The sequence below is a fragment of the Haliotis rubra genome, unplaced genomic scaffold, assembly GCF_003918875.1.
Source record: "Haliotis rubra isolate DU_JTF1 unplaced genomic scaffold, ASM391887v1 Scf145, whole genome shotgun sequence".
Lineage (NCBI taxonomy): Eukaryota > Metazoa > Mollusca > Gastropoda > Lepetellida > Haliotidae > Haliotis > Haliotis rubra.
This window is the reverse complement of record NW_025765392.1, coordinates 950116-976820: the sequence shown is the minus strand read 5'-3', so window position 1 is coordinate 976820 and position 26705 is coordinate 950116. Positions and strand designations below refer to the sequence as shown.

At 40.0% G+C, this 26705-nt stretch overlaps 1 protein-coding gene across 1 annotated transcript; it reads left to right on the top strand.

Moving 5' to 3' along the window:
- The first annotated feature begins 8400 nt into the window (after window positions 1–8400).
- On the top strand, window positions 8401–13146 carry LOC124269492. Its single transcript, XM_046704507.1, has 3 exons — window positions 8401–8500; window positions 9552–10001; window positions 10907–13146. Exons 2-3 carry the CDS (start codon window positions 9569–9571, stop codon window positions 12544–12546), a joined length of 2073 nt encoding a protein of 690 aa, XP_046560463.1. The 5' UTR covers window positions 8401–8500; window positions 9552–9568; the 3' UTR covers window positions 12547–13146.
- Window positions 13147–26705: the final 13559 nt, after the last annotated feature.

Below are 26705 nucleotides of genomic sequence, written 5' to 3'. Positions count from 1 at the left end.
ATCTGAGTTACATTGACCTAGTGTTAAGCATGACGGAGTTATGCCCCCCTTATCATTATACGTCATTTTTAATGTTGAGCGTATAATGTTATGCATAAGCACATAAACCCAATTCATATACACCTATGTCGTTCAGATATCAGGCTGTATTTTCTTCACTCACACTTTCCGTAAACATGCCAAATTAAAAAATTCGTAGCACAGTGCTTTTATCGGTGCGCGATAAAAAGCGGAGAAATGTACTGTTTTTTAACGCATAACAAAAAAAATTGACAACATTTAGCAAGGTCTATTTCTCAAACCGAGAAGGTAGTTGCACTTATATTTATACTAACGGATAGGAAATTTAATATTCTACATTTCTGTGTAATTGTATAGCCCTACGTAGATCCAGGACCACGCGAGCGCAATTCTCGCACAACGTTCACTTTTCAAACGGTATGAAAATGTGCGCCTGAAAAAAACCTCGGCATCAAGGGGGTTAAAGTAGCACGTTCTCAAGAGGAAAGAGGTGTATACTGTGACGTCGTATACAGTCCCGAATGTAGCGGCATTGACTTTACCGAAGGACCTATTAAATCGACAAATAAACGACTGCGCTTTGGCCACTCAAATGGTCTCCTGTATCGTATACTCATGCCAATAATGGTTGTCACCCCCTCCCCACCTCAACCTCACACACACCCCAACCCCAACCCACCTCTCCAATAAAAAAATTGAAGGGGGTGACAACCATTCATGAGTATATTTAAACAAAATCCCCAATATAATACACTAGCTCTGAAAAAAAATAAAAAAACGAGTGCGTATTTCACAACTCAAACTTTTAAATGTATAAAGCGTTTCCCAATAATTAAACAATGATGTTATGTTACTTCAAGTTATATCTTTGGACTGATTAGAAAGAATGCAAATGTAACGTGCTGTCCTAACTTACCAGTTTAAGTTCGTCACCCGACATGGTGAAGTGTGATCACGTCTTTCTCTGTCAGCATCCACCACGCTAAGTGTTTAATTCATACTGCATGATGGTCTGTCATATCATGTGATCGATGACATTGATCGAGGAAAGCAAAAGATGTTGACCGTTACGCTTACGAAGGAATAACTAATAGTGTAAAACACAGATGTGTGAAACATATTCATGTTATATTGGATTATCTTGCCAATTAGCGTGTTTAGGCCATCGATTGAATCAGAAACGTCTGAATATTAATGTGGACACAACTACATATATGTTGTATATGATTAGCCCTTCAGTAATTAGAAGTAAGTACATAGGCAGTGTACACAGCCTCGTTCCACGGCAAGGGAGGTAATATATATAGGGGACCGTTCATAATTTATGGCTAGGGGGTGATGATGATTTTTGTGGAGAAGCATGTACAATGTGAATGAATATATTTTGAATGGCTTACCCATCGCATCATTCCACTGAGACACTTCTTCCCAGAGTTATTAATGGCCCGGATGCATTGTTGACTTTGGAGAAATGGCAACTTTGGTGCTCTTGGATTTGAGTGCTGCATTTGACACAGTGGTCTAGAAAAAACTCAATGGTCACAAAACCTACTTCTTGGCAAACAGCAACACCTGAAAAATATCATAGACAGAAAAGTCGGTATTGTTTTCAACACTTGTGAAAGATCTAGGTGTCTGGATTGATTCAGATCTCTCCGTGGAAGCTCAGTTAGACAGACTTTACTTTCATCTGCGCATGACTGGAAACTTCCGAAAGAGCATTACAACAGAAAATGCTCAGATCTTGTCAGGTGTCTTGTCTCGTCACGATTAGATCTCTGTAATAGACTGCTTGTAGATCGAAACCAAACTCAGCTTTATAAACTGCAAATATTTCAGCCTACAGCAGCTCGCATTGTTTCTTTAAAATCCAAGTCAGATCACATAACAGACTATGTGATCGCATGAAAAGTCCTACATTGACTTTCTATTGCATCTCGAATTGACTTTAAGCTTCTCTGCATTTTCTATAAGTGTTTACACAATCTTGCGATAGCTCGTCTCTAGGATCTCATCACAGAATACACCCCAACCAGAACTCATCCTTCCCAGAACCAGCTCTTGTTAACAGTCCCTGTTAACAGTTCATTCGGCAACAGATCTTTCCGACATGTTCAAATCTCGCTTGAAAGTCTAATCTAGTAATAACTCTTCAAACATACAATATCTATTGTATATTTTCTTCAAATTGTATTGTTGTACCATGAGCATGCGCAAGTGCGTGGATACTGGCGCATTATAAATGTCCATTATTATTATTCTGTTTTACAGCTTAACAATAGTATGCAGCAGAGAGATTTCGGGCCATCCTGGTAGAATCAGGGTGGTAAGGCTTACCGTCAGCTCAGGGCCCTTGCCCCCTCTATATACGCAGCCCAGACAGCGAATGGAACTTCTCCCAGGAAACGCTGCCTAGTCGAACCCTCTAAGAACTTTCCGGAGAATATGAAGGCTCCCCAACACTGCAGCCTTCTGTATTACCAAGCCTGCCAGAAGGGCTGTGCTCCCAGTGAAGAACCCGGGTACTCTACTGATCTGCACTAAGAGATCAGGAGGTACCAAACCAAGGGGAACAAGAAGAATTGGGAGCCTCACGACAGTGTGCCTGGGATGCAAGGGAGACATTTAATTGAATCTTGCCAGTCACATTGTCGTCAAAAGGGACAGAAAATTCAATGATATAAATAAATTCATTTGTTTAATCAAAGAGGACAAGATCAGATTTGTTGGATGGAACTCTTCTGAGGCTGTATATGGGCCTATTCCAAAGAAGTTTAAAATCATGATTTTCCATGACGCCCATGTTCAGGGTCGTACCATGCATGGATCGACGTCGGAGTCAAAGCCACAGGGATGGCGAAGATTTTTCATATTTGTTATCAAGACAGAAAACGTTAGAGTTACTCCGACTGGGTGGCAGTACACGAAATACAACGGTGAGGCGGCTGTACACGGGAAGACATCGGAAGGGCGGTTTCACACGCGACTGTACACGTGACCCATGGTCTCCCGGATCCAAGATAATAAACTAAAAACTGAGTCCAACTAAAGTCTAGAATAATTGGACAAGTCTTTATTGCCTCACTCTCTAACTAATTAAACATTGCTCTGGGCACCGTGTGGAACATATCTTAATGTATTCATTTTGTATATAGAGCATAGACTTGTTCTGGGCTCCATTTTATTTATTTTGTAGTTATAGATTTGTAAAATGGCAGATAGATATCTCAGACGAAAGCAAGTGTTATTGAAACTTAAACAGCAGATGCTACAAATATATTCTGAACCGAATAGTATCTCTGCACTGGCGACCTCTACAACAAGGGGCGGTTCTAAGATATTATCCCGTTTTCTCTTCACCAAAATATTTGTCAGATCGCATGCTGCATGCTCTCAGAGTTATAGACTGTAAACTCAAAAACGTTGGTAGAATACAAAGTGGAATTCTCTGCCTAACCACATGACATTGCTGAATATTTGGCACAACTCAATGCAAAGGCATTTGTAAATTTCACTTCCGCATTCCATAATCTCATGGCCCATGAGTACGTTGTCGTGGAGTTTGAGTGTGTTACAGGGTTATGTTTTCATGATTAGTGTCAGATGACTTCAATGCTTCGTCACATATATTAAGACATGAAGGCGGGTATGATCACAGCGGCTCCTCTTCCCACACAGGAGATAATGAGCACACGCACGACTTGATGTGACGGTTGTTGTTTGCTTTCTATTATCGATATGGTTAGTGTGAGTAATGTTATTCTATTAACCATAGAATTGGCGTTAGTTCATACCTTTCAAGGATGACTGAATAATCAATTCGTGTCCCCAATTAGGGAGAAGATATTACATCGATTGGAACTTCGATAATGAGGACCAGTAACGGTATCGAATATTATATACACCTTCGTTCGAATGGTATTGTTGAATTGTTGTATAGACAAAACGAACCAGTGCGTCTATCTACCAACCCATGCACATAAGCACTTCAGCCTTCTAAACCACGTAGTACCTTTACAAAAGGACTTTACAAGAGGGCACGGTTCCTGACCTCTTCATGAACATTCCACAGAAAACCCTCGAGCAGTGCCCACACAGGACAAACACTCCTTGTGATGCACTGGGGCAAGTGTTCAATTCTGTGTGGGTGGGGGTAGCCTAATGGTTAAAACGTTCGCCAGTCATGCTCACGATCCCGGGTTCGATGTACCACATGGGTACAATGAGTGAAGCCCATTTCTTGTGTCCCTCGTCCTTCCAATATTGCTGGAATATTGCTACAACGGCGTAAAACTAAATTCACTCACGCCTGGTGGGTTGAATCAAGACGTTATGTTCAAACTCTTCTCTTTTATCATTATATCATAAAGTTAAACTTCATCTGTAAATAAGAAGCACTGGAAAGAATAACATGACCAGAATATAAGAGCGATATTTGCTTTTGATGTTTTGTGAATATATCTAGAAAGCCGAATTGTGAAATAAACCACCCTGACCCTGAATCCACGGCCTCGTCACACGCTGTAAGAGTTCATGGGTTCGAATCCAGTACTGGCACTATTCAGGATCAGTTGTCTGTGAAAGCATCACTCTTGGTCAGTATTCTTTATTTCAGTACTCACAAGGCCACGGGCCCATAGTACAGTCCATCATTAATACAATATAAAACTTCATGGAACATATACCCATACCCAGTGTAGTTATTAATTTATTTAATTTATTTTAAAAAATTCTTTTCATTTATCCAATTATTCCTGCAAGAAAAGGCACAATGTATTAATATTGATAAATTCTTAAATATTATTACATTTGGGTTTGTTAACAACAGTGTAAATTTAGTGGAGTTTGGGTAATTGTAATAATATGCTGGGATATCTGAGAAAGAAAACACTTGTGGAGCAAAACACTGACAATGCAAAAGAATCATAACCAGATAAAACCTGATATTGAAACCCACCTCACGTAGATCAATGCTCACGTCGGTCCACGAAGTATATGATCAAGACTCGAGTATTTAAGACCATCGTTATATCAAGGGATATTGGTGAGTGCGGCATAAAACATTAAACGTTTAAACACTTTCCAAAACACATCTGCAATGGTGGTTTTGTACAATGAACGATTAAATATTGAAATGCAGCCTCGCCATATAGTTGATTGTCTTTTTCATTAAGCTGATGATCGTTCACACCAGCTACGAAAACAATCTATTCACGTTCATCTCTCTCTATATTGTACAGTCAGTTAATGATGTACTATAGCCTAAGATATATTCGGCATTGTTTCCGAAGGAATATTGTCTTGTAACTTCTACGAGAACCAAGCCAAACATGCTTGTCTTCAACCAAGAATGGGGCTGCATATATCGTGTTACATGTTAGAATGTGAACTACCCCCTGACTGGTTTACTTCAGGTTTGCCGCCTTTTGTTATCGATCGATAGCTACCTTTAATCACCCCTTGCTCATCAGCCTCCAATTCGTATTGTCTACTTCACAGATGGTGCTTTCTTGAGAGTATTTAATCGTCTGAGATAATTCTGAACCATTGTAGCAATTCTTTTGTATTTAATAAAATTCTTCCTCTCATGCCATTGCTGTGCTACATTCACAAAGCTCTCGTAGCGCTACGACTATCGTACGTCAATGTTAATACTGGGCCTAGATTTTCGAAGCTCTCTTAGCGCTAAGATAGTCGTAAGTGCCATACATTAACATTAACTTACGACTATCTTAGGGTTAAGAGAGCTTCGAAAATCTAGACCCAGGAGGTACGAATGCTACGAGAAAAGTTAAGAAATCTTAGGCTTACGAGAGCTTTGTTAAACGGGGCCAAGGCTCGGGAGTTCTTTGAACAATGGTTTTGAGGATTGCTATGTAAATCGCACAAGGGATGGAACATATAATTAGATTGTGCTCCAAAGGCTGAGGTGATTGCGGAACATTTTGTTCCAATAAATTGATCTTATTGTGACATTTTTGGCAGATTTACTTAGTTTACAAGTGACCATACTCAAGGTTTAGTTTTATACAATTAATGGGTCCGGTTGACGGCACGGCTGCGTTATTACACTAACATCCATTCATACAACATCCGTATCAGGAGGGTACTCCCTGACAATGCAGCGATTTGAGGCATTTCCTTTTGTTGAAATGTTTGGTCGAGTGAAAACCGCATACCTTACCTTTCTGACGACTAACTTTGTGGTCTTGTGTAAAGATCGACGGTGTGAATCATGTACGCATCATCCCAACGGTGTTAAAATGTGGTATTTGTTGTTTCCCTGCCTGGTGATTGGCATTAAACGGAGGAAACAAAGACTGGCTATGTCTAAAGCTGTCGGAATTTTATCCCTGTTTCCCATGTTCCTCCTGTCTTGAACTTTCATTCCGACTCCAAATGATAAAGGTTTTGTGGTAATTATTGCCCTGTAGTGATGAAAAACAACCACCCAATACGCTTATCCTTACCCACGAACAGTATAACCCATATCCTTGTAATCTTTATTCTTCTATATGTAATAAATAACTTAATGACCTGCTTGTAGGGGACCAGTCTCATCTCGAAGTCACTGAACCACATTATTTTCCCTTTCACCCAGAAATATCAGTAATGCAAAGGCCCTAAATAGAGCAAGGCTAGATTTCCCTCAGGTTTTGAATCTCGCAGCTCACTGGTGCTCCTTAATTTTCAATTTGAGTGGAGCTATAAATGTCCAACAGAGACTGAGCACAAAACACCAGAGTGCTGTCTTAGCATGCACACACACACACATGTTCATTCCTTTCAACACTACTGCAAAAGACGCTCTCCTATCTGCGATACATTGGTTGTACTTTCATATAACATGAATAAGACCCAACCGTCCGGTTTCACACTGATTTCCGATCGGATTGATGATTCAGAGGTTGGAGCGTGGCGCCGCGTGTTTAAGGAGCACGACCTGGTCAGTTAGCTAGAACTAGGATCTGTCATTCAATGCGGTGTTTGACTGCTAACTCAGGGTGTTTGACATGGGAGGATATAACAGTTAACGTGAGCATGACTGAGAAAAGTTTTAAGCCACTTTACATATATCACGATGAGTACACCACACGATGCGCCCATATTGGGAGTCGAACTCGAGTCTTCGGGCGAACAATTACACCAATAGGCTACCCCAAAGTAACCGTTAACGCAAACTCCAGGGTCACGGAGACACTGTGTCAAAATTAAATTATTCATTAACTATTACATCTCGACAAAAGCAGTATGCTCCTAGTTATTTTCTTCCGGCTGATGAAACTCTAGGTAGCAATACTGATTAACAAACATTTTTGTCTTGCGAGCTATAATATATTCATATAAATCAATAATATCTCCCATTCATATAATCATGTAACATCGCCAATCTCAAATAGGAAACGTTCACTCGAAAATATAGCCTATTTCTAAATACAAATACATGACACTGTATATTCGTTTACTGTCGCAGCTTACATTAGTTTTGTGCACGACGGCTACCCGTAAATGGCAACCTCAGTTTGAAATTGGCCCGGCAGAAAAACGCTGACACTGCAGACCTTCCACAGAAATGGGGGCGGTGGGGTAGCCTAGTGGTTAAAGCGTTGGCTCGTCACGCCGAAGACCCGGGTTCGATTCCACATATGGGCACAATGTGTGAAGCCCATTTCTGGTGTCCCCCGCCGTGATATTGCTGGAATATTGCTAAAAGCGGCGTAAAACTAAACCCAGTCAGCCATAGAAATGGATTTGCAACATAGGAAGCGGGCTAGTGGTTGAAGTGTTAGCTCGTCACGCTGAAGGTCTAGGTTCGATTACCCATCTGGGAAGAATGTACGAACCCCATTGATTGTCACCCCGGTGCGATATTGCTAGAATATTGGTAACAGCGGCGTAAAACTATACTCAGTAACTCACTAGATTTATTGGCATGGTACGATTGTGACTAGCAGAGTTTGTTATCACTAAGTAATGGGCGCAGGGTTTCAAACAGGTGCGCCTTAGGAAGAAACCAGTCAAACCCATACATTCAAATACGTATACGATACTGATATAGTGTACATCGATTCGAAATTTATTCATGTACACGTGGAGACGTTTCTGAATGATCATCCCTGTGAGGAGCTTGACACCATCACAACGGTGGGTTACTGTGTGTTTAAAACAGACCACCAGCCCATGTGGTTCTATTTTGGGTTCATGGGAATGCATGATATTTCAGTTTGTACCCATCGGATATACAAAATCTGACGTCAATCAAATACACATCTGACTCTCCATGCACTGGAACAAATGAAGGCGTAGCGCGCAGTACAAGCAGTTTCACCTTAAAGGTGTTCATAGTTTGAAACATTAATGAGGTTAGAGCCTCGCAAACGCAGACTGTACTGACCTCTGAGGCGACCCTGCCTTGGTTCTCGGGAAGCTCGAGGGAGGTTACATTAACTGATACTTAAGGAATTGTTCTGTCTTAACGGTATGTATTTTTTAAACAATACTTTCAGTTATATACATTTTGTATTCATCAATAAAGTACAGTGTACACTCCCCTGGCAACACTTGTATAGGACCATTTGTTGTCATTCGAAATGTCGAAATCTGGGTCACTGTCGTCACTAAACGTGCAGCTCGAGACATGATCAGGGAGTGTTCGTCGCGCTACACGTCCAGTATGGGCGATAAGAATAACTAGTGACTGACTGTTTACGTCATGAACTGTTTATTGCCATACTGTGATCAGTTTACCCAACACACGTACAATATAAAGAACCCTATATCGTTTATGCTACTTGATTATTCCTGTTGTGTTTGAATAATTCACCACCAGTGTATCTAAACCGTACAGTGGAACGCAGACTGAAGTTTAGACTAAATTTTTAACGCTTAGTCCCTGAATGTATGTAGTTTTGATTGCAACAAATTAACCCATTTAAATTGAAAAAGAGCCCCAGGGAGACCAGAGATATCTGGGGAAGTCTAGACTTGCTTCATTTAGGGACTGTTCATAATTTATGGCTTGGGGGTGATGAATTAGGAGAAGCGTGGGATGGGTTCGGGATGTGTGTGTGTGTGTGTTTAGAGGCATTGATTTTGTACATAGACTTCAGAGTTTACATTCACATTGCATATGCTTCTTCATTAATATCAACACACACACACACACACGCACGCACGCGCACGCACGCACGCACGCACGCCGGTCCCTTAATTAGCATTGCAGGGAGGGCTAGGCTGTAGGGATAATTATTTGGGTTCAGGGACTGTGAGACAGGCTAACTGAAGCATGATACCGTGACACATTGTGGCGGTACGCGAGTTCAATACGCCATTATATACGAGTCTTTGGTACATTCTGTACCCCCAGCCCAACACAACGTTCTGAAATATCAGCTTATGAATAGGTGTCTAATCGTAGGGATATATTGTTCTCCTAAAAATAGGAAACCAAGTAAAACTGTTTTTATAAAGCTCACATGAACTGGGAACATGTCATGATTAACATAACTCATAATATATCATTTATCCAGATCAGTTCGGCGTCACCATGGCGAGTGGGGTGGCACAGGGTGACGCTCTCCGATACGACGCCTTTTTATCGTATGCGGACGAAGACAGGGAGTGGGTTGAGGAGCTAATTGACCACCTTGAGGCAGCACCTTACAGCATGAAGTGTGTTAACCACTATCGGGACTACCATCCAGGCAAAACCGAGTGGGAAAATAGCCAGTTTTTCCTTGACACATCGGATACATTCCTCATCGTTCTCTCTCCGTCCTATGTCGACAACAAGTGGAGCACGTATGATCTGGACCAGATACTTGCACACTCTCTCAGAACAGATCGGTGTACTATCATCCCATTGATCAAAGAGCCTTGTAGAGTTCCCTCTTGTCTTCATCACCTGACTCCTGTCAAGGCGTCACCATCCTTCTCAGAAACGTGGTACCAGAAGCTCTCGTCAGCTCTTGGATATAAACGTCAGTATTCATTGAAATCAAGTATCATATATCAGAGTAAGGCGCAAACGTTGTGTCTATTTGGGTTTTTTTTATTGAAGGCGTCCACAATTATTTGACCTTATATTATGAATATACCCACACCCCGCATGCCGACCAGAAAGCAGAACCAATGGACATATTTAGAACGGTTCTATTTAGAACTGGACCTGATTTCAAGTCTAAGCGTTGTACAGGTTGTTCAGCTTGACCTGAGCCACTCTACATATGCATGACCCGAGAGGTCAATGGCACAAACGGCTGGTTGAGTTAACTTCATTAAATAGGGGAGCAGAGACTGTTGTTATTAATGCGTTCGTGCGAAACATGCATACATGGATTCGTTACAGAACTTGTCCCGGAAAACAACACTTCTGAAAAAACAATTCAATTAAAACATGAATTGTTTTTACAGTCATATGCTATCTAGTTTGGTTTACTAACTTAACGATGTAAAGTCAGTTACTTTCAGAATCCAATTCACTCTCGCTATCACTCTCTCCACCCAGTTCAATTATCATTTTTTTTCTATCGACCTTGTCTCGGCTGTACGGACATGTTGACAATCTGCTGACAAAGGCGCACCCCTTCACAGTAATAGACCCAACCAGTTGTGACACGGTCTTGCAATGCATTAGTATTCACTTGATCAGGTCAAGCTGAACAACCTGTAATTGATGTTGCGTCTACGAAAGTGGTTTCTTATTAGGACGCCACTTTTTTTCTGACGTTAAAATTCCATTTTACGTTCCGGTACCAGTATTATTGTATGATAATGATACGTCTCTAAGTGGCATCATTCATGAACGCTAACAATATATTTATCATTCTTTCAAGTTTTTTCTCCTCAATATGTTCACATGTGTTTTGTTTTGTTTTTCTTACAGAATGCCAGGGATGTTTATCTGAAAGGCAGATTCGAGCTCGACACTGGTGTAACACGTGCGACATGGCGATCTGTAGCCAGTGTCTTAACCTCCACACGAAGCAGGATGAACACGAAGTGGTGGATGCTCGGGAACATGTCACCGGCAACCTCCGAAGAGGCACCCTTCTCTGCAGTGAGCATGGGCGAGCCATCGAGATGTACTGTACAAGCTGTCGAGTAAGTCTCTGTCATACCTGTCAGGTTGTCAACCACCGTACATGTCACGACATTATCACTGTGGCGGATAGTCGAGCCCTGATCGAGGAGAACCTAACTCGTAAGCGGGCGGCGATCGAGCACAACCTGGAAAGGGTATATTTGGAAGAAACCAGATTGTCACAGGCGCTGGCTGATTTAAAGAAACACGTAGACTCGCGAAGGGACTACGTTGGTCGAGAATTTGATCGACAGAGAGCAATTCTGAAGGAGAAAGAGGCTATACTTATGGCTGAAATCGACTCCAAATTCCACAGCAATGAAAGACAGTTAAAACACAAGATTGCTTCCGCCGCTGAATTTATGCATCAGTCCAAGGAACATTTACTGTCGATATCAAACGCTTTAAAATCCAAATCTGAAATAGACCTTTGTGACACAGACATGAAAGTCACATCCCTGCCAATACAAGTGACATCGGAAGAGGAAATAATATCCCTATCGGAAGCGAACGTAAATCTGCCTGAAATTGACAGTGCATTGACAAGTGAACGGGAAGGTCCGGCTTCAGCTCGTTCCGACCCGCCTGAGGATTCAAGGTCCGACCTGAGCGATAAGGCTGTTCTCGAGAAGATTATACAAGGTAAAGGTGGCAAACATACCATACATGACATGTGCCTCATCACCGTCGACGACAAGATAATTATTGTCGTTACCGACGCCGTGAATCAGACAGTAAGGTCATTCTGTCACCATGGGATGAAGCTGTCTTCCTGTTCCAAGCTCATTGGGGATGCACCAAGGGGGATAACTTCCGTTGGAGACCAAACGGTGGCTGTCAGCGTCCCTGATACCAGGTCGATCCTATTCCTCAACGTAACACCAGAGATAAAACTAGTCCGAGTGCTGGAGTGTAATTGCGTCTTTAACAGCTTGTGTTTCATGAAACCTAATTTGTTCGTAGGGTGCTTTAAAGATAAAGATGGACCCAAACTCTATTTTGTGTCCTACGAGGACGACTCGTCTTCAATCTTTTTGACAGCTATTTGCGTGATTAACAAAACTAAACGACTTTTCGACGATCCGTCATATTTGTGCAAATCTCGCGATGGTCTCGTGATCGTTAGTGATGCAGGCAAGGTCAAGGTCATATGTCTGGACGAGGATGGGTGTGAAGTGTTTCTGTTCCCTCCACTAAGGGATGGGACGCTACAGTCACCCAGAGGTGTTGCTACAAACGCCCAAGGAGACGTGTTTATTGCCGATCACGCCCAAAACGCCATAATCAAAGTTAAAGCTGATGGTCAGTTTGCTGGACAGGTTTTGACCTCAAGTGACGGCGTTGTTGGCCCGAGTTGTGTTGCGACTGATGCTGATGGAAAACTGTACGTAGGACTGTCTAATGGTGTGATACATAAGTACAGATTGCCGTCAACACACTAACTGTACTAGTCACTCATGGAGGGAAGTGGATTTAACGCCGATCTGAACATTTTTTACATTTGTTTATTTATATTTTATTTATCATTGCATTCACCAATTCTCCAGCTATATGACAGCTGGCTGTAAATTATTGATTCTGGACCAGACAATCCAGTGATTGACTTCATGAGCATCGATGCACGCAAAAGGGTTGCGATATCATCACCCAAGTCAGCAAGCCTGGTCAAACAAGATAGTCCAAACAGACCAAGGATCTTATTACAGTGAATCTTGTTTACAACTCCAAATGTTGACAAATCTTAGGCGATCTGGACCATGTAAGTCCGAGACATAGTCATGAACTTGACAGCAGCTAATTCCTGGAACTATCGACCGTGTCAGCAAAGGAAGTGTGAACAGCTGTCTATTGGTCACGATTGAGGATACTGACTTCAACGATTATGCTTAGAGGTTAACCAACGTGTATATTTCTATTGTGCGTTAATGTTGCCACAAATATAAAAATACTCCTTTGGCCACACCAACTGGTGGCCTAAGTTTGTTGTATTTCTTTGTACCATGTTATTTATTTAATGATTAAATAAGTACCTTAACTTTTAATTGTTGACTTATTCATGGGAGTTATTATTGTTGATGTATTTATTAGGAAGAAAGTAAGATTCTTTTTGGATAACTACTTCTTTTATTATATATGATGCGACGTTTCGGTATGGATTCTTATACCGTTGTCAAGCAAGAGTGAAGTACTACAGCACAGAACAGACTTATACATGTATACATCAACAGGGATTAAGTAATAACAACATGTAGGTATGAATCAAGGGGATTAACAACAACAACAAGGCACGGTGGTAATAATGTAGTGACAATAGGAGGAAGCCAATGGTCCTAGAGGCAGAAACAAAATATACATGGCTGATGAGATTAATTAGCAATGATAACTGGAGTGCTCTAATCTGTTGTTTTTATCAGTTCATTGTATGCAGAAGGGATGAGATATCCCTGGTCTCTGTTGATTGAGGGCTTGTGTCTCCGGAATTGAACTGCTTCTGCATGTTTTCTTTGGGTGAAGTCTTGGTCTGTTTTCGATAATATCTCTACATTGTCCCAAATTATGTTTTTGAATGGGACAGTTGATGATGTGGTCTGATATTGCTGATTTTCTGTCAGATTTAGTGGCAGATGATAAGTGTTCTTTGATTCTGATATTTATGGGCCGGGAGGTTTCGCCTACGTAGGCCTCGCCACAGTCACAGTTGAGGTCGTTTAGAGGTGTTCCTGCCATTAGCTTTCAGTAGGGTTTTAGTGGCGTAGATCTGGTAAAGTAGGTTTCGATGCCTGCTTGTCGCTTCAGGAGACGGCTGATGGGGTTGAGGTCTTACCTATGAAGGGGAGAGAGATACGAATAGGTGCTGGTTCAGGTTTGTTGGAGGCCGGTTTTCTTGTTGGGTGGAGTGTGGAGCTGATAATTTCATCGACTAGCTTTGACGGGTAGTGGTTGAACTTGGTGAAAACATGGCAGAGGTGCTGTATTTCTGTTGTAGGACTGGTGGAGGAGAGGTTGATGGCTCGTCTGGTGAGGGTGGAGATAATGCCAGTTTGGGTATTTTTATTAGGATTAACCTCGGTATTGGTTTGCAGTTTTGGAGGTTCAAACTGATGTGCATACTCTGCCTAAATCCGGAAAATGCTTGCCAAAACCGTGGCAGTCAACTGGCCTTGCAGTAACACATGATATTTACCACTGGTGTCGGTTTTGTTCGTTGTCTTACCGTAAGTGCAGCTGAAACCAAACGTACTGTTTCTCCACCACCTCCTTCCTCTTTCACTCTCGAACTTTCCTAATTTTACCTAGCGTCTGTCTGGCGTCAGGACATATTTGCAGTGATCATGTCAAGTAATTGTTGTCAAGTAACTGTTACCACACCACTACGCCGTATTGGCATTATGTTTTATACAATGTCTAATGTGTCATATTAATAATCTATGTCAGATATTCAGTAACCCATACTTGTCGTAAAAGGCGACTAACGGGGTCGGGTGGTCAGGCTCGTTAGCTTGGTTGATAAATGTCATTGGTTCCCAACCGCGCAGATCGATGCTCATGCTGTTGATCACTGGATTGTCTGGTGCAGACTCGATTATTTACAGACCGCCGCCATATAGCTGGAATATTGCTGGCTGCAGCGTAACACCAAACTCACTCACTCACTCACTTGTATGTTTTTACTTTGCTTGTGGGTTTTGTATGTGGCAGAATGCAGGGCAAACGGGTAGGGGCATATTCTTTCTGTTAATGATACACATGTTTTCCTCTAAAATAAACTGACCAAAGCATTTCGGGACCGCCACCGTGGTTAAATAGTACTTACTTCGATGTGAAAGGTTAATAACTTATTTATTAAGATGAATTTACCGGTCCTCTATGCAATGAATAATTTATTTAACCTAATTTACTAGAATACACGATTACTAATGAATTTGCAATGACAATGACATTATATTGATGTCCTGCCATTGCCAATTGTCCTAAGTCGCTTGGTGTCGTTTGATCACGTCAAGTCCACTAGAATATGTCATTATCTAATGTACATTTACTTGCAACACTAATGAACTAACTACCAGTACCCATTTTCTATGAAAGCTTCGTGTCAGTTAGCTTCCAACCATGATGGTGTTTCTGGGACATCTTCTGTAAATTAATTACCGATGTGGCACCAGATGCTGATGTCAGACACAGAAGGAGTTCTTTCAACACAATCCATGCAGGGTGACGATGCTGGATATACACCGCCCAAGTGCGAAGATAGTTTACAGTATTAAATGTATTCCATTATAAGTCCAGTTGAACTTTATCCTATGCAAATCGGAGGGGCACTTAGCTGCGACTATCCACGGGTATCTCTCTGGTATCTTTCCCGAATATGAATTTGATAAAAATGACATTCTTTCGGTCTTCAGAACTGAAATTAGGACCTAAATTCTTATTTCCCTTCAACGTATATATATATATATACCACAATACATTCTGACACCCATTTGGTAGGCCATGACCTAGTTCTTCATATCTGTGTAATACCAATAACAAGGTAGATGTAGATCTACTTATGGAACACATCTACAATTAGTTCTATTGTGTTAATTAAGTATATATCTTGGCAGATTACGGTACATATCAATGGATCCTTGTAAAAAGATGTCATGCGAAATGAAACATCAGATCACAGTATCAATACAGTTTCCTGGAGTATATTATTATTTAGGTCGGTCACACAGGGGTAGAGAAGAATACGAGTATCTCCTGGATAGATATCCGCACAGCATGTTTCTTTCATTTCACAGTCATATTTGAAGAAACGTTCTGTAGACGGTAAATATTACGTTACTATGACAACCATGATACTATTGGCAGCCGCAGTGGTACATACAAGTTATGGCATTAAAACTTAGATACAAACCAGGGTACAGTCCAGCAAAACGTGTAAAGACTTGTCATATAACATAATAAATGACATGACAATGTAAATGAGGTAGAGACGCAATACTAGAGCGTCAAATTCAACATCTGATAGAGTCAGTGTGGAGGAGGGTAAGGGATGTTATTGCTGTTTACGGAGGTTAAACCAGATATTGACTTTGTGCTCGGTTATTGATACTAACGTGATTTCTTGAGGACGGTATGCCAGAATTCGAAAATGACCACAGTTCATACGACAAAAGTTAGCAGAACTACATAATGATTCAATTTGTTGCCATTGTTTGCTTCTCTCTGAAACATATGGGGTGTCGCGATACCTTTTTCAATGTATATATATTGTAGAGTTTGAATACTGCGGGATATCGTCCAAGCAGTTAATAAGCCCTGGCACAAGAGGTCCCGCATCCCGTCGGTTATGCTTAAGAACAGTGATGCTTCGTTACTTCAAATTCGCGAAATTGTTTCGAGATAACCGTAGTTCGAGAGGGTCAATGTTTGATCGCAATGATTCTGGTGGGTCTCTTGGGTACATCGACATTGTCCTGTCAATGGAGTTGATATTTACCTGTAGAAATTCAGTAGATCGTATTGCATTCGAAATCTGTTAAGTTTTGACCGTGCGCCAAATGTCACTCTGAAACCTGCAGCAGTACCCAAGAGAGTTCCGATGGCGATGAAGCCCCCGACGACGATGGCTGCTGTCAGGAGACCATCAACACCGAGAGTGCCGACACCCCCAGCCGCCACAACACAGCCGATGCCGACACCAGCACTGCACAGAAATCCGACAACGCCGCCGATGATGCCGTCTCCGAGGACGGTGACGCCATACGTCTGCAAGAACAACAAGCAGTAAACTACGATTTTAACAAACTCGAAGAAACCACTAATTTTAGTTCGATGTAGCTGGAATTCCTCATACGCATTTCGACTAAAATATATAGTCATCACCAGAGTGTGAGTGAGTGAGTTTAGCTTTACGCCGCACTCAGCAATATTCCAGCTATATGGCGGCGGTCGGTAAATAATCGAGTCTGGACCAGACAATCCAGTTATCAACAGTATGAGCATCGATCTGCGCAATTGGGAACCGATGACATGTGTCAACCAAGTTAGCGAGCCTGACCACCCGACAGTGTGGTCAGTAATCACCAGAGACTCCGAACAATTCGGTATATCCATATAAAAGCCGACGGCAAAAAATATATTATCTGTCAAAACAGATTCCATTCGGCCTATAAGGCACAACAGAGATGAATATCATATACATGGTTTACTGAAAAATAAGTTATGACACCAGGTGCTCGAAAAAAGGATATCCCAGACAAACCAGTTGTCAGACAGTCCAATACACACAATTATATGGTTGAGCACAAAAGCAAAGGCTGTTACCTATTACGATAATGGACTAGTCCAACTGATAGCTCTGTAGTCAGACACTTTGAAAGGATAAGGTGAAATGTATAGTGTGGCATAGGTATATAAAACGTGTCAATTATTCATATTAGGTATATTTTATTTACATATTTACACAATAAAGCACACATTTTACATACGGTAACCAAATATCCTCTTTCATCAACCTTAACAGGTACACGTACAGCGTTTCACAACAAGTTGACAACTGCCATTAAACTAATGTCAACCATGGTACTAGCCTCATGTTGCAAGTTGTTAGGATGATATACCTTTATGCTATGTTTATCTAAATTTCAAAATGAAGCAGAACAGTTAATTCCAACTTCATTGAAGTAAATGTAAAGGTTTTTCACTATGACAAGAAAAGTGCACTTCCAGGGTTAAACCAAGAGTCACCTCCCCTGCACAGCGTTACATCCGGGTCATCTTCGTCCTCCACATGCTACTGACACCGAAGCGGCAGGGCGTGAGCCTAGAAGTATAGGATCAAACAATCTGCGAGAGGAGGTAGGGATTAGCCCTAGGAGAACGTTAAGACGTTTACATCGTCGACAACGTATGCGATGGAGCAACATCGGCGAGTCTGGTTCATTGATGAGTCAAGACTTCTTCTCCGACGGAAGACATGTCCAACGACGTCGAAATAAACAACTGCGTTTCACAGGACGATATATTTCACAGGTTGACTGATTCAATGGCGGAACGTAATGGTATTGGTAGCGATATCCCACACATTGACCTGATTAAGTAATGAAGGACACATTCAGTTGTGTCACTGTTGGCTTCCTTCACAACTCAACGTCCTGCCATAGACTTCCGGATCTCCGATTCTAAACCCCAAAGATCACCTGTTAGATGAACTCTTTAGACACGACAAAGACATCAAAGACATCTTGCAAAACAAAATCCGGGTTATGGTAAATCTTCAACAACCCATGCTTGTCGTAAGAGGCGACTAACGGGATTGGGTGGTCAGGCTCGCTGACTTGGTTGACACATGTCATCATATCCCGGTACAAGCTACTGTAAAATTATTGAAACTGTGCACACCAGATTTTGCAAGTCATTTCTTAAAGTTAGTAAAACTACCAACAACAACATGGTTCTGGGACAGCTCCCCTCCAGTATCAATATACTAGTATCTCAAGAGCAGTCAAGTACTGGTGCAGACTGATACATCTTCCACGAAACAGACTTCCTTATCAGGCATATCTAATGATGAAAACTCTCGATGATAATGGTAAAACAACATGGGCTTCTCATATTAGGCTGATATTATTCCAATATGGATTTGGTTTCTTATGGATATCTCAAGACATAGGCTGTATATCCACATTCATGGTAATTTTTAAACAGAGATTCTATGACTGCTTCACTCAATACTGGCATGCATCACTATTTGCGTCACCCAAATGTAAATACCATTCACAATTTAAATCATCTCTAAGCTTCGAACCATATTTAACCAGTAAATTGCTACCAAATCAACGTAAAATCATAACTCAGTTTCGGTGCTGTAACTTCAGACTCGCAGTGGAATGTGGCCGTCATACAAACACCCCATATAATGAACGTCTCTGCCTCTTTTGTCATGCTGTTGGCCTTGATTACATCGAAGATGAACTCCATATTTTATTAATATGTCCAAAATATTCCCAACAAAGATCTGATTGTTTTTCAATACAACTGACTCAACCACCGACAATTGAAACCTTCATCCGATTGTTGTCATCGGACAATATACATATTTTAAAATCATTGAGTAAATATCTTTCACAAGTTCGCCGTAGAAGGAATGAATAACTGCAAAACAAATCAATACTAACCTTTACTTAGCTTTACACAGTATGTATTTACTTTTGCCAAATGTATGTATCATGGGCCTTGGGCCTAAATTACAGAATAAACCTGTCTGTCTGTCTGATATCCCGGTAGTGCAGATCAATGATCACGATGTCAATTACTGGATTGTCAGCTCCAAACCCTATTATTTACAGACCGCCGTCATATAGCTGAAATATGCACTTACCATTTCACTTTCAAAGCAGCCATTTTAACAAAAGGAAGCGAAATGCTCACGGATCCACGTGAACAACTTGTATGGAATCTACTTATCAAGAAAGCATTTGGCTCTTTTCACGATCACCTCGCGGTCAAAGGGTCTGAAAGGAAAATACAAGACAAGTTGTTTTTGTCATTAAATAGACATCAGATGTCCTCAGTTAAGGTGTGGTGGGATAGTGGTTAAAGTTCGATTCCCAACATAGGTACAATGTGTGAAGCCCATTTTTGAAATCTGGAATATTGCTAAAAGCGGCGTAAAACTAAACTCACTCACTACTCCGTTAAGATCCAGGATAGTTTTCAGCAACACGTGCATGTTAGAAGTGATAAACGCGATCAAGGGTCAGGTTGGCTGACTTGATTAATTCAAGCCATCGTATCCCAAATGCGTATATCGATGCTCATGGTGTTATTGACTAGACTTTCTGGTCAAGATTTGATTGTTTAAAGACAGTCGCCATGTTGCCGTCGTCAAGCAACTAAGAACCATACAGTTCTCATACACCTGCAAGTCTGATCGTGAGTACACTAATACGCACCAACTATTTCTGTCAGTACACTATCAGTTTCTTTCGTGAATACACACATATTACTCAATACATCCTACTCCTACTACGCCCATTAGTCCTACTCCCACTACGCCCATTAGTCCTACTCCCACTACGCCCATTAGTCATACTCCCACTAGTCCTACAGTAAATGAGGGATTAATTAAAACAACAACAGTCATATACCCTTTACGCAAAATGGACTAGCCTGCTAAATAGAGGGTTTGAGGTTACTTGAATCTCTAACACTGAGAATGCCACAGTCTTTGATAATAAAAACATAGGAACGAATGTTACTAAAGTAACTTACATTGAAGTTATATTAACATAGTACACCACAACCGTTGATAATCAAAACATTTAAATCAATGTTGAACTCTACTGAGTTTGATTGAGTTTACGTAAACTTGTAAAAACCCCATAAACTAGTGCATAGAAGTTCCATGTTATCGACTCTAGCATATCACTCTTGTTATCATGGCAGAATTGATTGAAGTGAAATACGTCACCTCTAGGCGAGGTACACAACAGGTACTGTTTCAAGGTCACCTTCACAACAAGAATTCTACAAAGGAACACTATAACCACTGGAGGTGTGTTGTGAAGACTTGCCGGGGTAGAGCTACTACAGTTAGAAACCGTGTCAGGAACTCCACTCCTCACAACCCTGACCCACAAGAAGCTGGTCAACACTGTGAGGTTCATCAGCAACATGAGGAAGAGGGCCAGAAATGAGATGAACCCAATGCCAACCCTGTATCAGGAAGCAGTTGCCCAAAACGATCCTGACGTAGTTCCTCATCTACCACCCTGTGCAAGCCTTAGCAGTGCCCTCTACTGACATAGGAGACACACCATACCAGCACTCCCCCAGACAAGAGGTGATGTGGAACTTTGGTGCTGCCATCCAGGGAAGAAAGCGAGTGTATCGCAAGAAGGAAAACAGACTCGTCCAATTGTGGGACCAACTTAAAGCAGGCATGAAAAACTCAGTTCAATTTCTGGATGATGTTGTCTACCTCTACCTAACTGACCATTAATTGCGAAACTGAATTTAAGTTATTGAAGTTATTTAAATAAAGAATAATGTGTTAATAATGCCGCCTAAGTGTACAGATTATGTATGTATACTATGCTCAAGATCAGATTATGTATGTACACTATCCTCAAGATCAGATTATATATGTACACTATGCTCAAGATCAGATTATATATGTACACTATCCTCAAGATCAGATTATATATGTACACTATCCTCAAGATCAGATTATGTATGTACACCATCCTCAAGATCGGATTATTATGTATACTATGCTCAAGATCAGATTATGTATGTACACTATCCTCAAGATCAGATTATATATGTACACTATCCTCAAGATCCGATTATATATGTACACTATCCTCAAGATCAGATTATATATGTACACTATCCTCAAGATCAGATTATATATGTACACTATCCTCAAGATCAGATTATATATGTACACTATCCTCAAGATCAGATTATATATGTATACTATGCTCAAGATCAGAGTATATATGTACACTATCCTTAAGATCACATTATATATGTACACTATCCTTAAGATCAGATTATAGATGTACACTATCCTCAAGATCAGATTATATATGTACACTATCCTCCAGATCAGATTATGTATGTATACTATGCTGAAGATCAGATTATATATATACACTATCCTCAAGATCAGATTATGTATGTACACTATCCTCAAGATCAGATTATATATGTACACTATCCTCAAGATCAGATTATATATGAAAACTATCCTCAAGATCAGATTATATATGTACACTATCCTCAAGATCAGATTATGTATGTTCACTATCCTCAAGATCGGATTATTATGTATACTATGCTCAAGATCAGATTATGTATGTACACTATCCTCAAGATCAGATTATATATGTACACTATCCTCAAGATCAGATTATATGTGTACACTATCCCCAAGATCAGATTATGTATGTATACTATGCTGAAGATCAGAGTATGTATGTACACTATCCTGAAGATCGGATTATTATGTCTACTAAGCTCAAGATCAGATTATGTATGTACACTATCCTCAAGATCAAATTATATATGTACACTATCCTCAAGATCAGATAATGTATGTACACTATCCTCAAGATCGGATTATTGTGTATACTATGCTCAAGATCAGATTATATATGTACACTATCCTCGAGATCAGATTGTATATGTACACTATCCTCAAGATCAGATTATATATGTACACTATCCTCAAGATCAGATTATATATGTACACTCTCCTCAAGATCGGATTATTATGTATACTATGCTCAAGATCAGATTATGCATGTACACTATCCTCAAGATCAGATTATATATGTACACTATCCTCAAGATCAGATTATGTATGTATACTATGCTGAAGATCAGATCATATATGTACACTATCCTCAAGATCAGATTATGTATGTACACTATCCTCAAGATCGGATTATATATGTACACTATCCTCAAGATCAGATTATGTATGTACACTATCCTTAAGATCGGATTATTATGTATACTATGCTGAAGATCAGATTATGTATGTACACTATTCTCAAGATCAGATTATATATGTACACTATCCTCAAGATCAGATTATATATGTACACTATCCTCAAGATCAGATTATGTATGTACACTATCCTCAAGATCGGATTATTATGTATACTATGCTGAAGATCAGATTATGTATGTACACTATCCTCAAGATCAGATTATATATGTACACTATCCTCAAGATCAGATTATATATGTACACTATCCTCAAGATCAGATTATGTATGTACACTATCCTCAAGATCGGATTATTATGTATACTATGCTGAAGATCAGATTATGAATGTACACTATAATCAAGATCAGATTATATATGTACACTATCCTCAAGATCAGATTATATATGTACACTATCCTTAAGATCAGATTATGTATGTATACTATGCTGAAGATCAGATTATATATGTACACTATCCTCAAGATCAGACTATATATGTACACTATCCTCAAGATCAGATTATATGTGTACACTATCCTCAAGATCCGATTATATATGTACACTATCCTTAAGATCCGATTATGTATGTACACTATGCTGAAGATCAGATTATATATGTACACTATCCTCAAGATCAGATTATATATGTACACTATCCTCAAGATCAGATTATGTATTTATACTATGCTGAAGATCAGATTATATATTTACACTATCCTCAAGATCAGATTATGTATGTACACTATCCTCAAGATCGGATTATTATGTACACTATCCTCAAGATCAGATTATATATGTACACTATCCTCAAGATCAGATTATGTATTTACACTATGCTCAAGATCAGATTATATATGTACACTATCCTCAAGATCAGATTATATATGTACACTATCCTTAAGATCCGATTATGTATGTACACTATGCTGAAGATCAGATTATGTATGTACACTATCCTCAAGATCAGATTATATATGTACACTATCCTCAAGATCAGATTATGTATTTATACTATGCTGAAGATCAGATTATATATGTACACTATCCTCAAGATCAGATTATGTATGTACACTATCCTCAAGATCGGATTATTATGTAAACTATCCTCAAGATCAGATTATATATGTACACTATCCTCAAGATCAGATTATATATGTACACTATCCTTAAGATCGGATTATTATGTATACTATGCTGAAGATCAGATTATGTATGTACACTATCCTCAAGATCAGATTATATATGTACACTATCCTTAAGATCAGATTATGTATGTATACTATGCTGAAGATCAGATTATATATGTACACTATCCTCAAGATCAGACTATATATGTACACTATCCTCAAGATCGGATTATGTATGTACACTATCCTCAAGATCAGATTATATATGTACACTATCCTCAAGATCAGATTATATATGTACACCATCCTCAAGATCAGATTATATATGTACACTATCCTTAAGATTGGATTATTATGTATACTATGCTGAAGATCAGATTATGTATGTACACTATCCTCAAGATCAGATTATATATGTACACTATCCTCAAGATCAGATTATTAAAGTTCACTGATGTAAAGCTGTATTTTTGTTTCTTGGATCATTCCACTTCATTTTTATACAAAGGTGTTACAAAGGTAGTTGTTGGTGCAGTCAACCATACCATATGTTGTTTTAACCCGTATGACTAGTGGGCTTACTGGATGTACCGTAATTAATTGTTATACTGAGCGTTACGTCAAAGTTAGGGACCTTTCCTTAATAAACTATTTTTGGATCAAGGGAGAAAACATTTATGAAAAATGTACCCGGCGCTTGTTATAGGCCCGGCGCTTATTTCTTAAAATCCGCTGCTTTACCCCGGCGCTTATTAGAGACCGGGTGCTTATCAGAGGAAATAGGGTAGTTGTCATCGTTCGTGTCACTAATTAGACGCCATTGTGATGTAATTGATCATATCACATTGTACATACTAACGTTACCATGAATTGTCAGTTTTCATGTTACTGACAAGAGGTCATTAGGCACATATACAGTCAACTAGATCTAAACTGGCTTGTTTTGTTTGTTGTGTAATACCGACGTCAGGAATACTAGCTCCGACTATATGACGGCAGTCTGTAAAGGAACGCGCCTGGCACAGACATTCAAATGATTGACATCATGAGCACCAGTTTCCATACTTTCTATTTCAGTGTAATTGAGTAAGCTTCAGTAAAAGGAATCTTCAAAGGACTTTGTTGAAGATGTCTGTGGTATGTGTTGCGCCAAACAGACTGAAGAATAATTATGTCCCAATAGTGTGTAGAATCAGAATTATTTAGATGCCGTTAACTGATTAAGCTGATGGGCATAGCAACCGATCATCTGGGCAGGGGTTGTGGGAACTAGGATTTTGTCGGAAATATTTATGTGCTGCACAAAATCTGATTAGAAAGACGTAGTACATACTCAGATGTTAAAGGTCACATGCAACCAAAAAATCAAACATAATTAAAACACAATTATCACTTCTTCATGACATATAATATGCATTGGTGATTATGAAAAAACAAATAAACAAAATTATAAGCGTATAATCGCAAATCAAAAGTGCAATATTTTGTACTTGGGTTTACCTCCCTCGAAACGAAGCAGCCGGGATACCGAACCCAGTCAGAGCGGGTGGGTGTGCACTCAAGTGTAACGGCTGGTTCATTAGCAGATGCCGCCTTCACGGCTCATTGTGTGTGTATATATAGAGATGTTGGGTTTTGTAAATACATGCTCTTTTTTGTGTATAACATTTTGCAATCAACAGACATCATAACATGTCATGTGTTCAAGTATCACACCTGCCTGTCTGTGTAATTACATAATGTGACAGAGACCGAACTCGGGCCATAAATCAATGCGTTTTGTTTATGGTGTATAGCCTGATTGGTGTTAAGTTCAAATTGCATGTGGTCAGTGATCGCAGTTGTGTATTGAATGTTGTCATTAGCAGACAGGCAGGCAGACACACAGGTGTCAATAAAACAAGACATTGAGTTTTGTCTGTGACAGCGACATATCTATATCACAGTTAGAAATTCTGTCAACGCTAAATAATGACATTGCTTTTAAGTAACGAACTGAGAAAGTGACTCGGTAAGAAGAACGTGTGGTGACATAGACAAATGAATTATATAAACAGTTTATTTACTGTCATAACATATAAAAAGCTCGCGCCTGTGAGATATCAACAAAACATTATGAAAATAGCTCACACCAAAGCCTTCACCGAGTATTCACCAGACATGCTGAAGATGTTGCGCGAACCTATTTCACTGCGCACGTGCTATGAGCGCAGCCCAGCTGTTGAAACCCGTATTCCCCAGAAAAGTCTGGGGAAAATTAGTGAAACGTTTGAACTCCGATTTCGCGCGTTTTTTTTTTTCATCGCGTTATTTTTTAACTTTATAAGTTGAATTTGCATTTTTGACGCTTTGTTTCGGTAAGTCCATACCGAAAGGTATCAGAATCTGCAAAGTTGTGTTTTACGTTGCATGTGACCTTTAACCAAAACACAAATTGTAGCACTCGCGGCCTGAAAACATGCATAGACTAGTGTGTTCACACACAAATATTGCATGTATCCTGTCTGTAACACAAACCCCAGTCTGTTCAAAACTGACTGCATTATATGTGTAAATTACGGGGGGATTAATATTATCCATTTAGAACTATCATAACAACGTATATATGGAAGTGATTTAAAACTTCTTTAATATTTACAAAGCGACGTTTCTGTCATTGGAATAGTTTGGAAAAAGTCGTTGGAAGGAATTTAGAAATAAAATACTGAAACTTTAAAAGTCTTTGAAATCAGTACGATCATAAAAGTGATGCGTGCGAACAAGAGATCGAGACCTTGTATAGACTGGTTCCCGTTCGTTTTAGCGACGGACTGGAACTTGGACAGCCCTGTAAATACCAGGAAACCAGTCGGATTTGGGGGTATTCTGCGCTAGCGATACACTCTTCGAAACAAAACGAGGGGACTGCAAACTGACATTTGTGACAAACTCGTGTTGTTCCGGGACAGCCGACTAGAGGTTACGGAAAGGAGCGAGTGGTGAC

Coding starts and splice junctions, on each gene's coding strand:
- LOC124269492 (XM_046704507.1), top strand. CDS start 9,569: ATGGCGAGTGGGGTGGCACAGGGTGACGCTCTCCGATACGACGCCTTT. Junction 10,002..10,906: donor GTCAGCTCTTGGATATAAAC/GTCAGTATTCAT, acceptor TTTTTCTTACAG/AATGCCAGGGATGTTTATCT.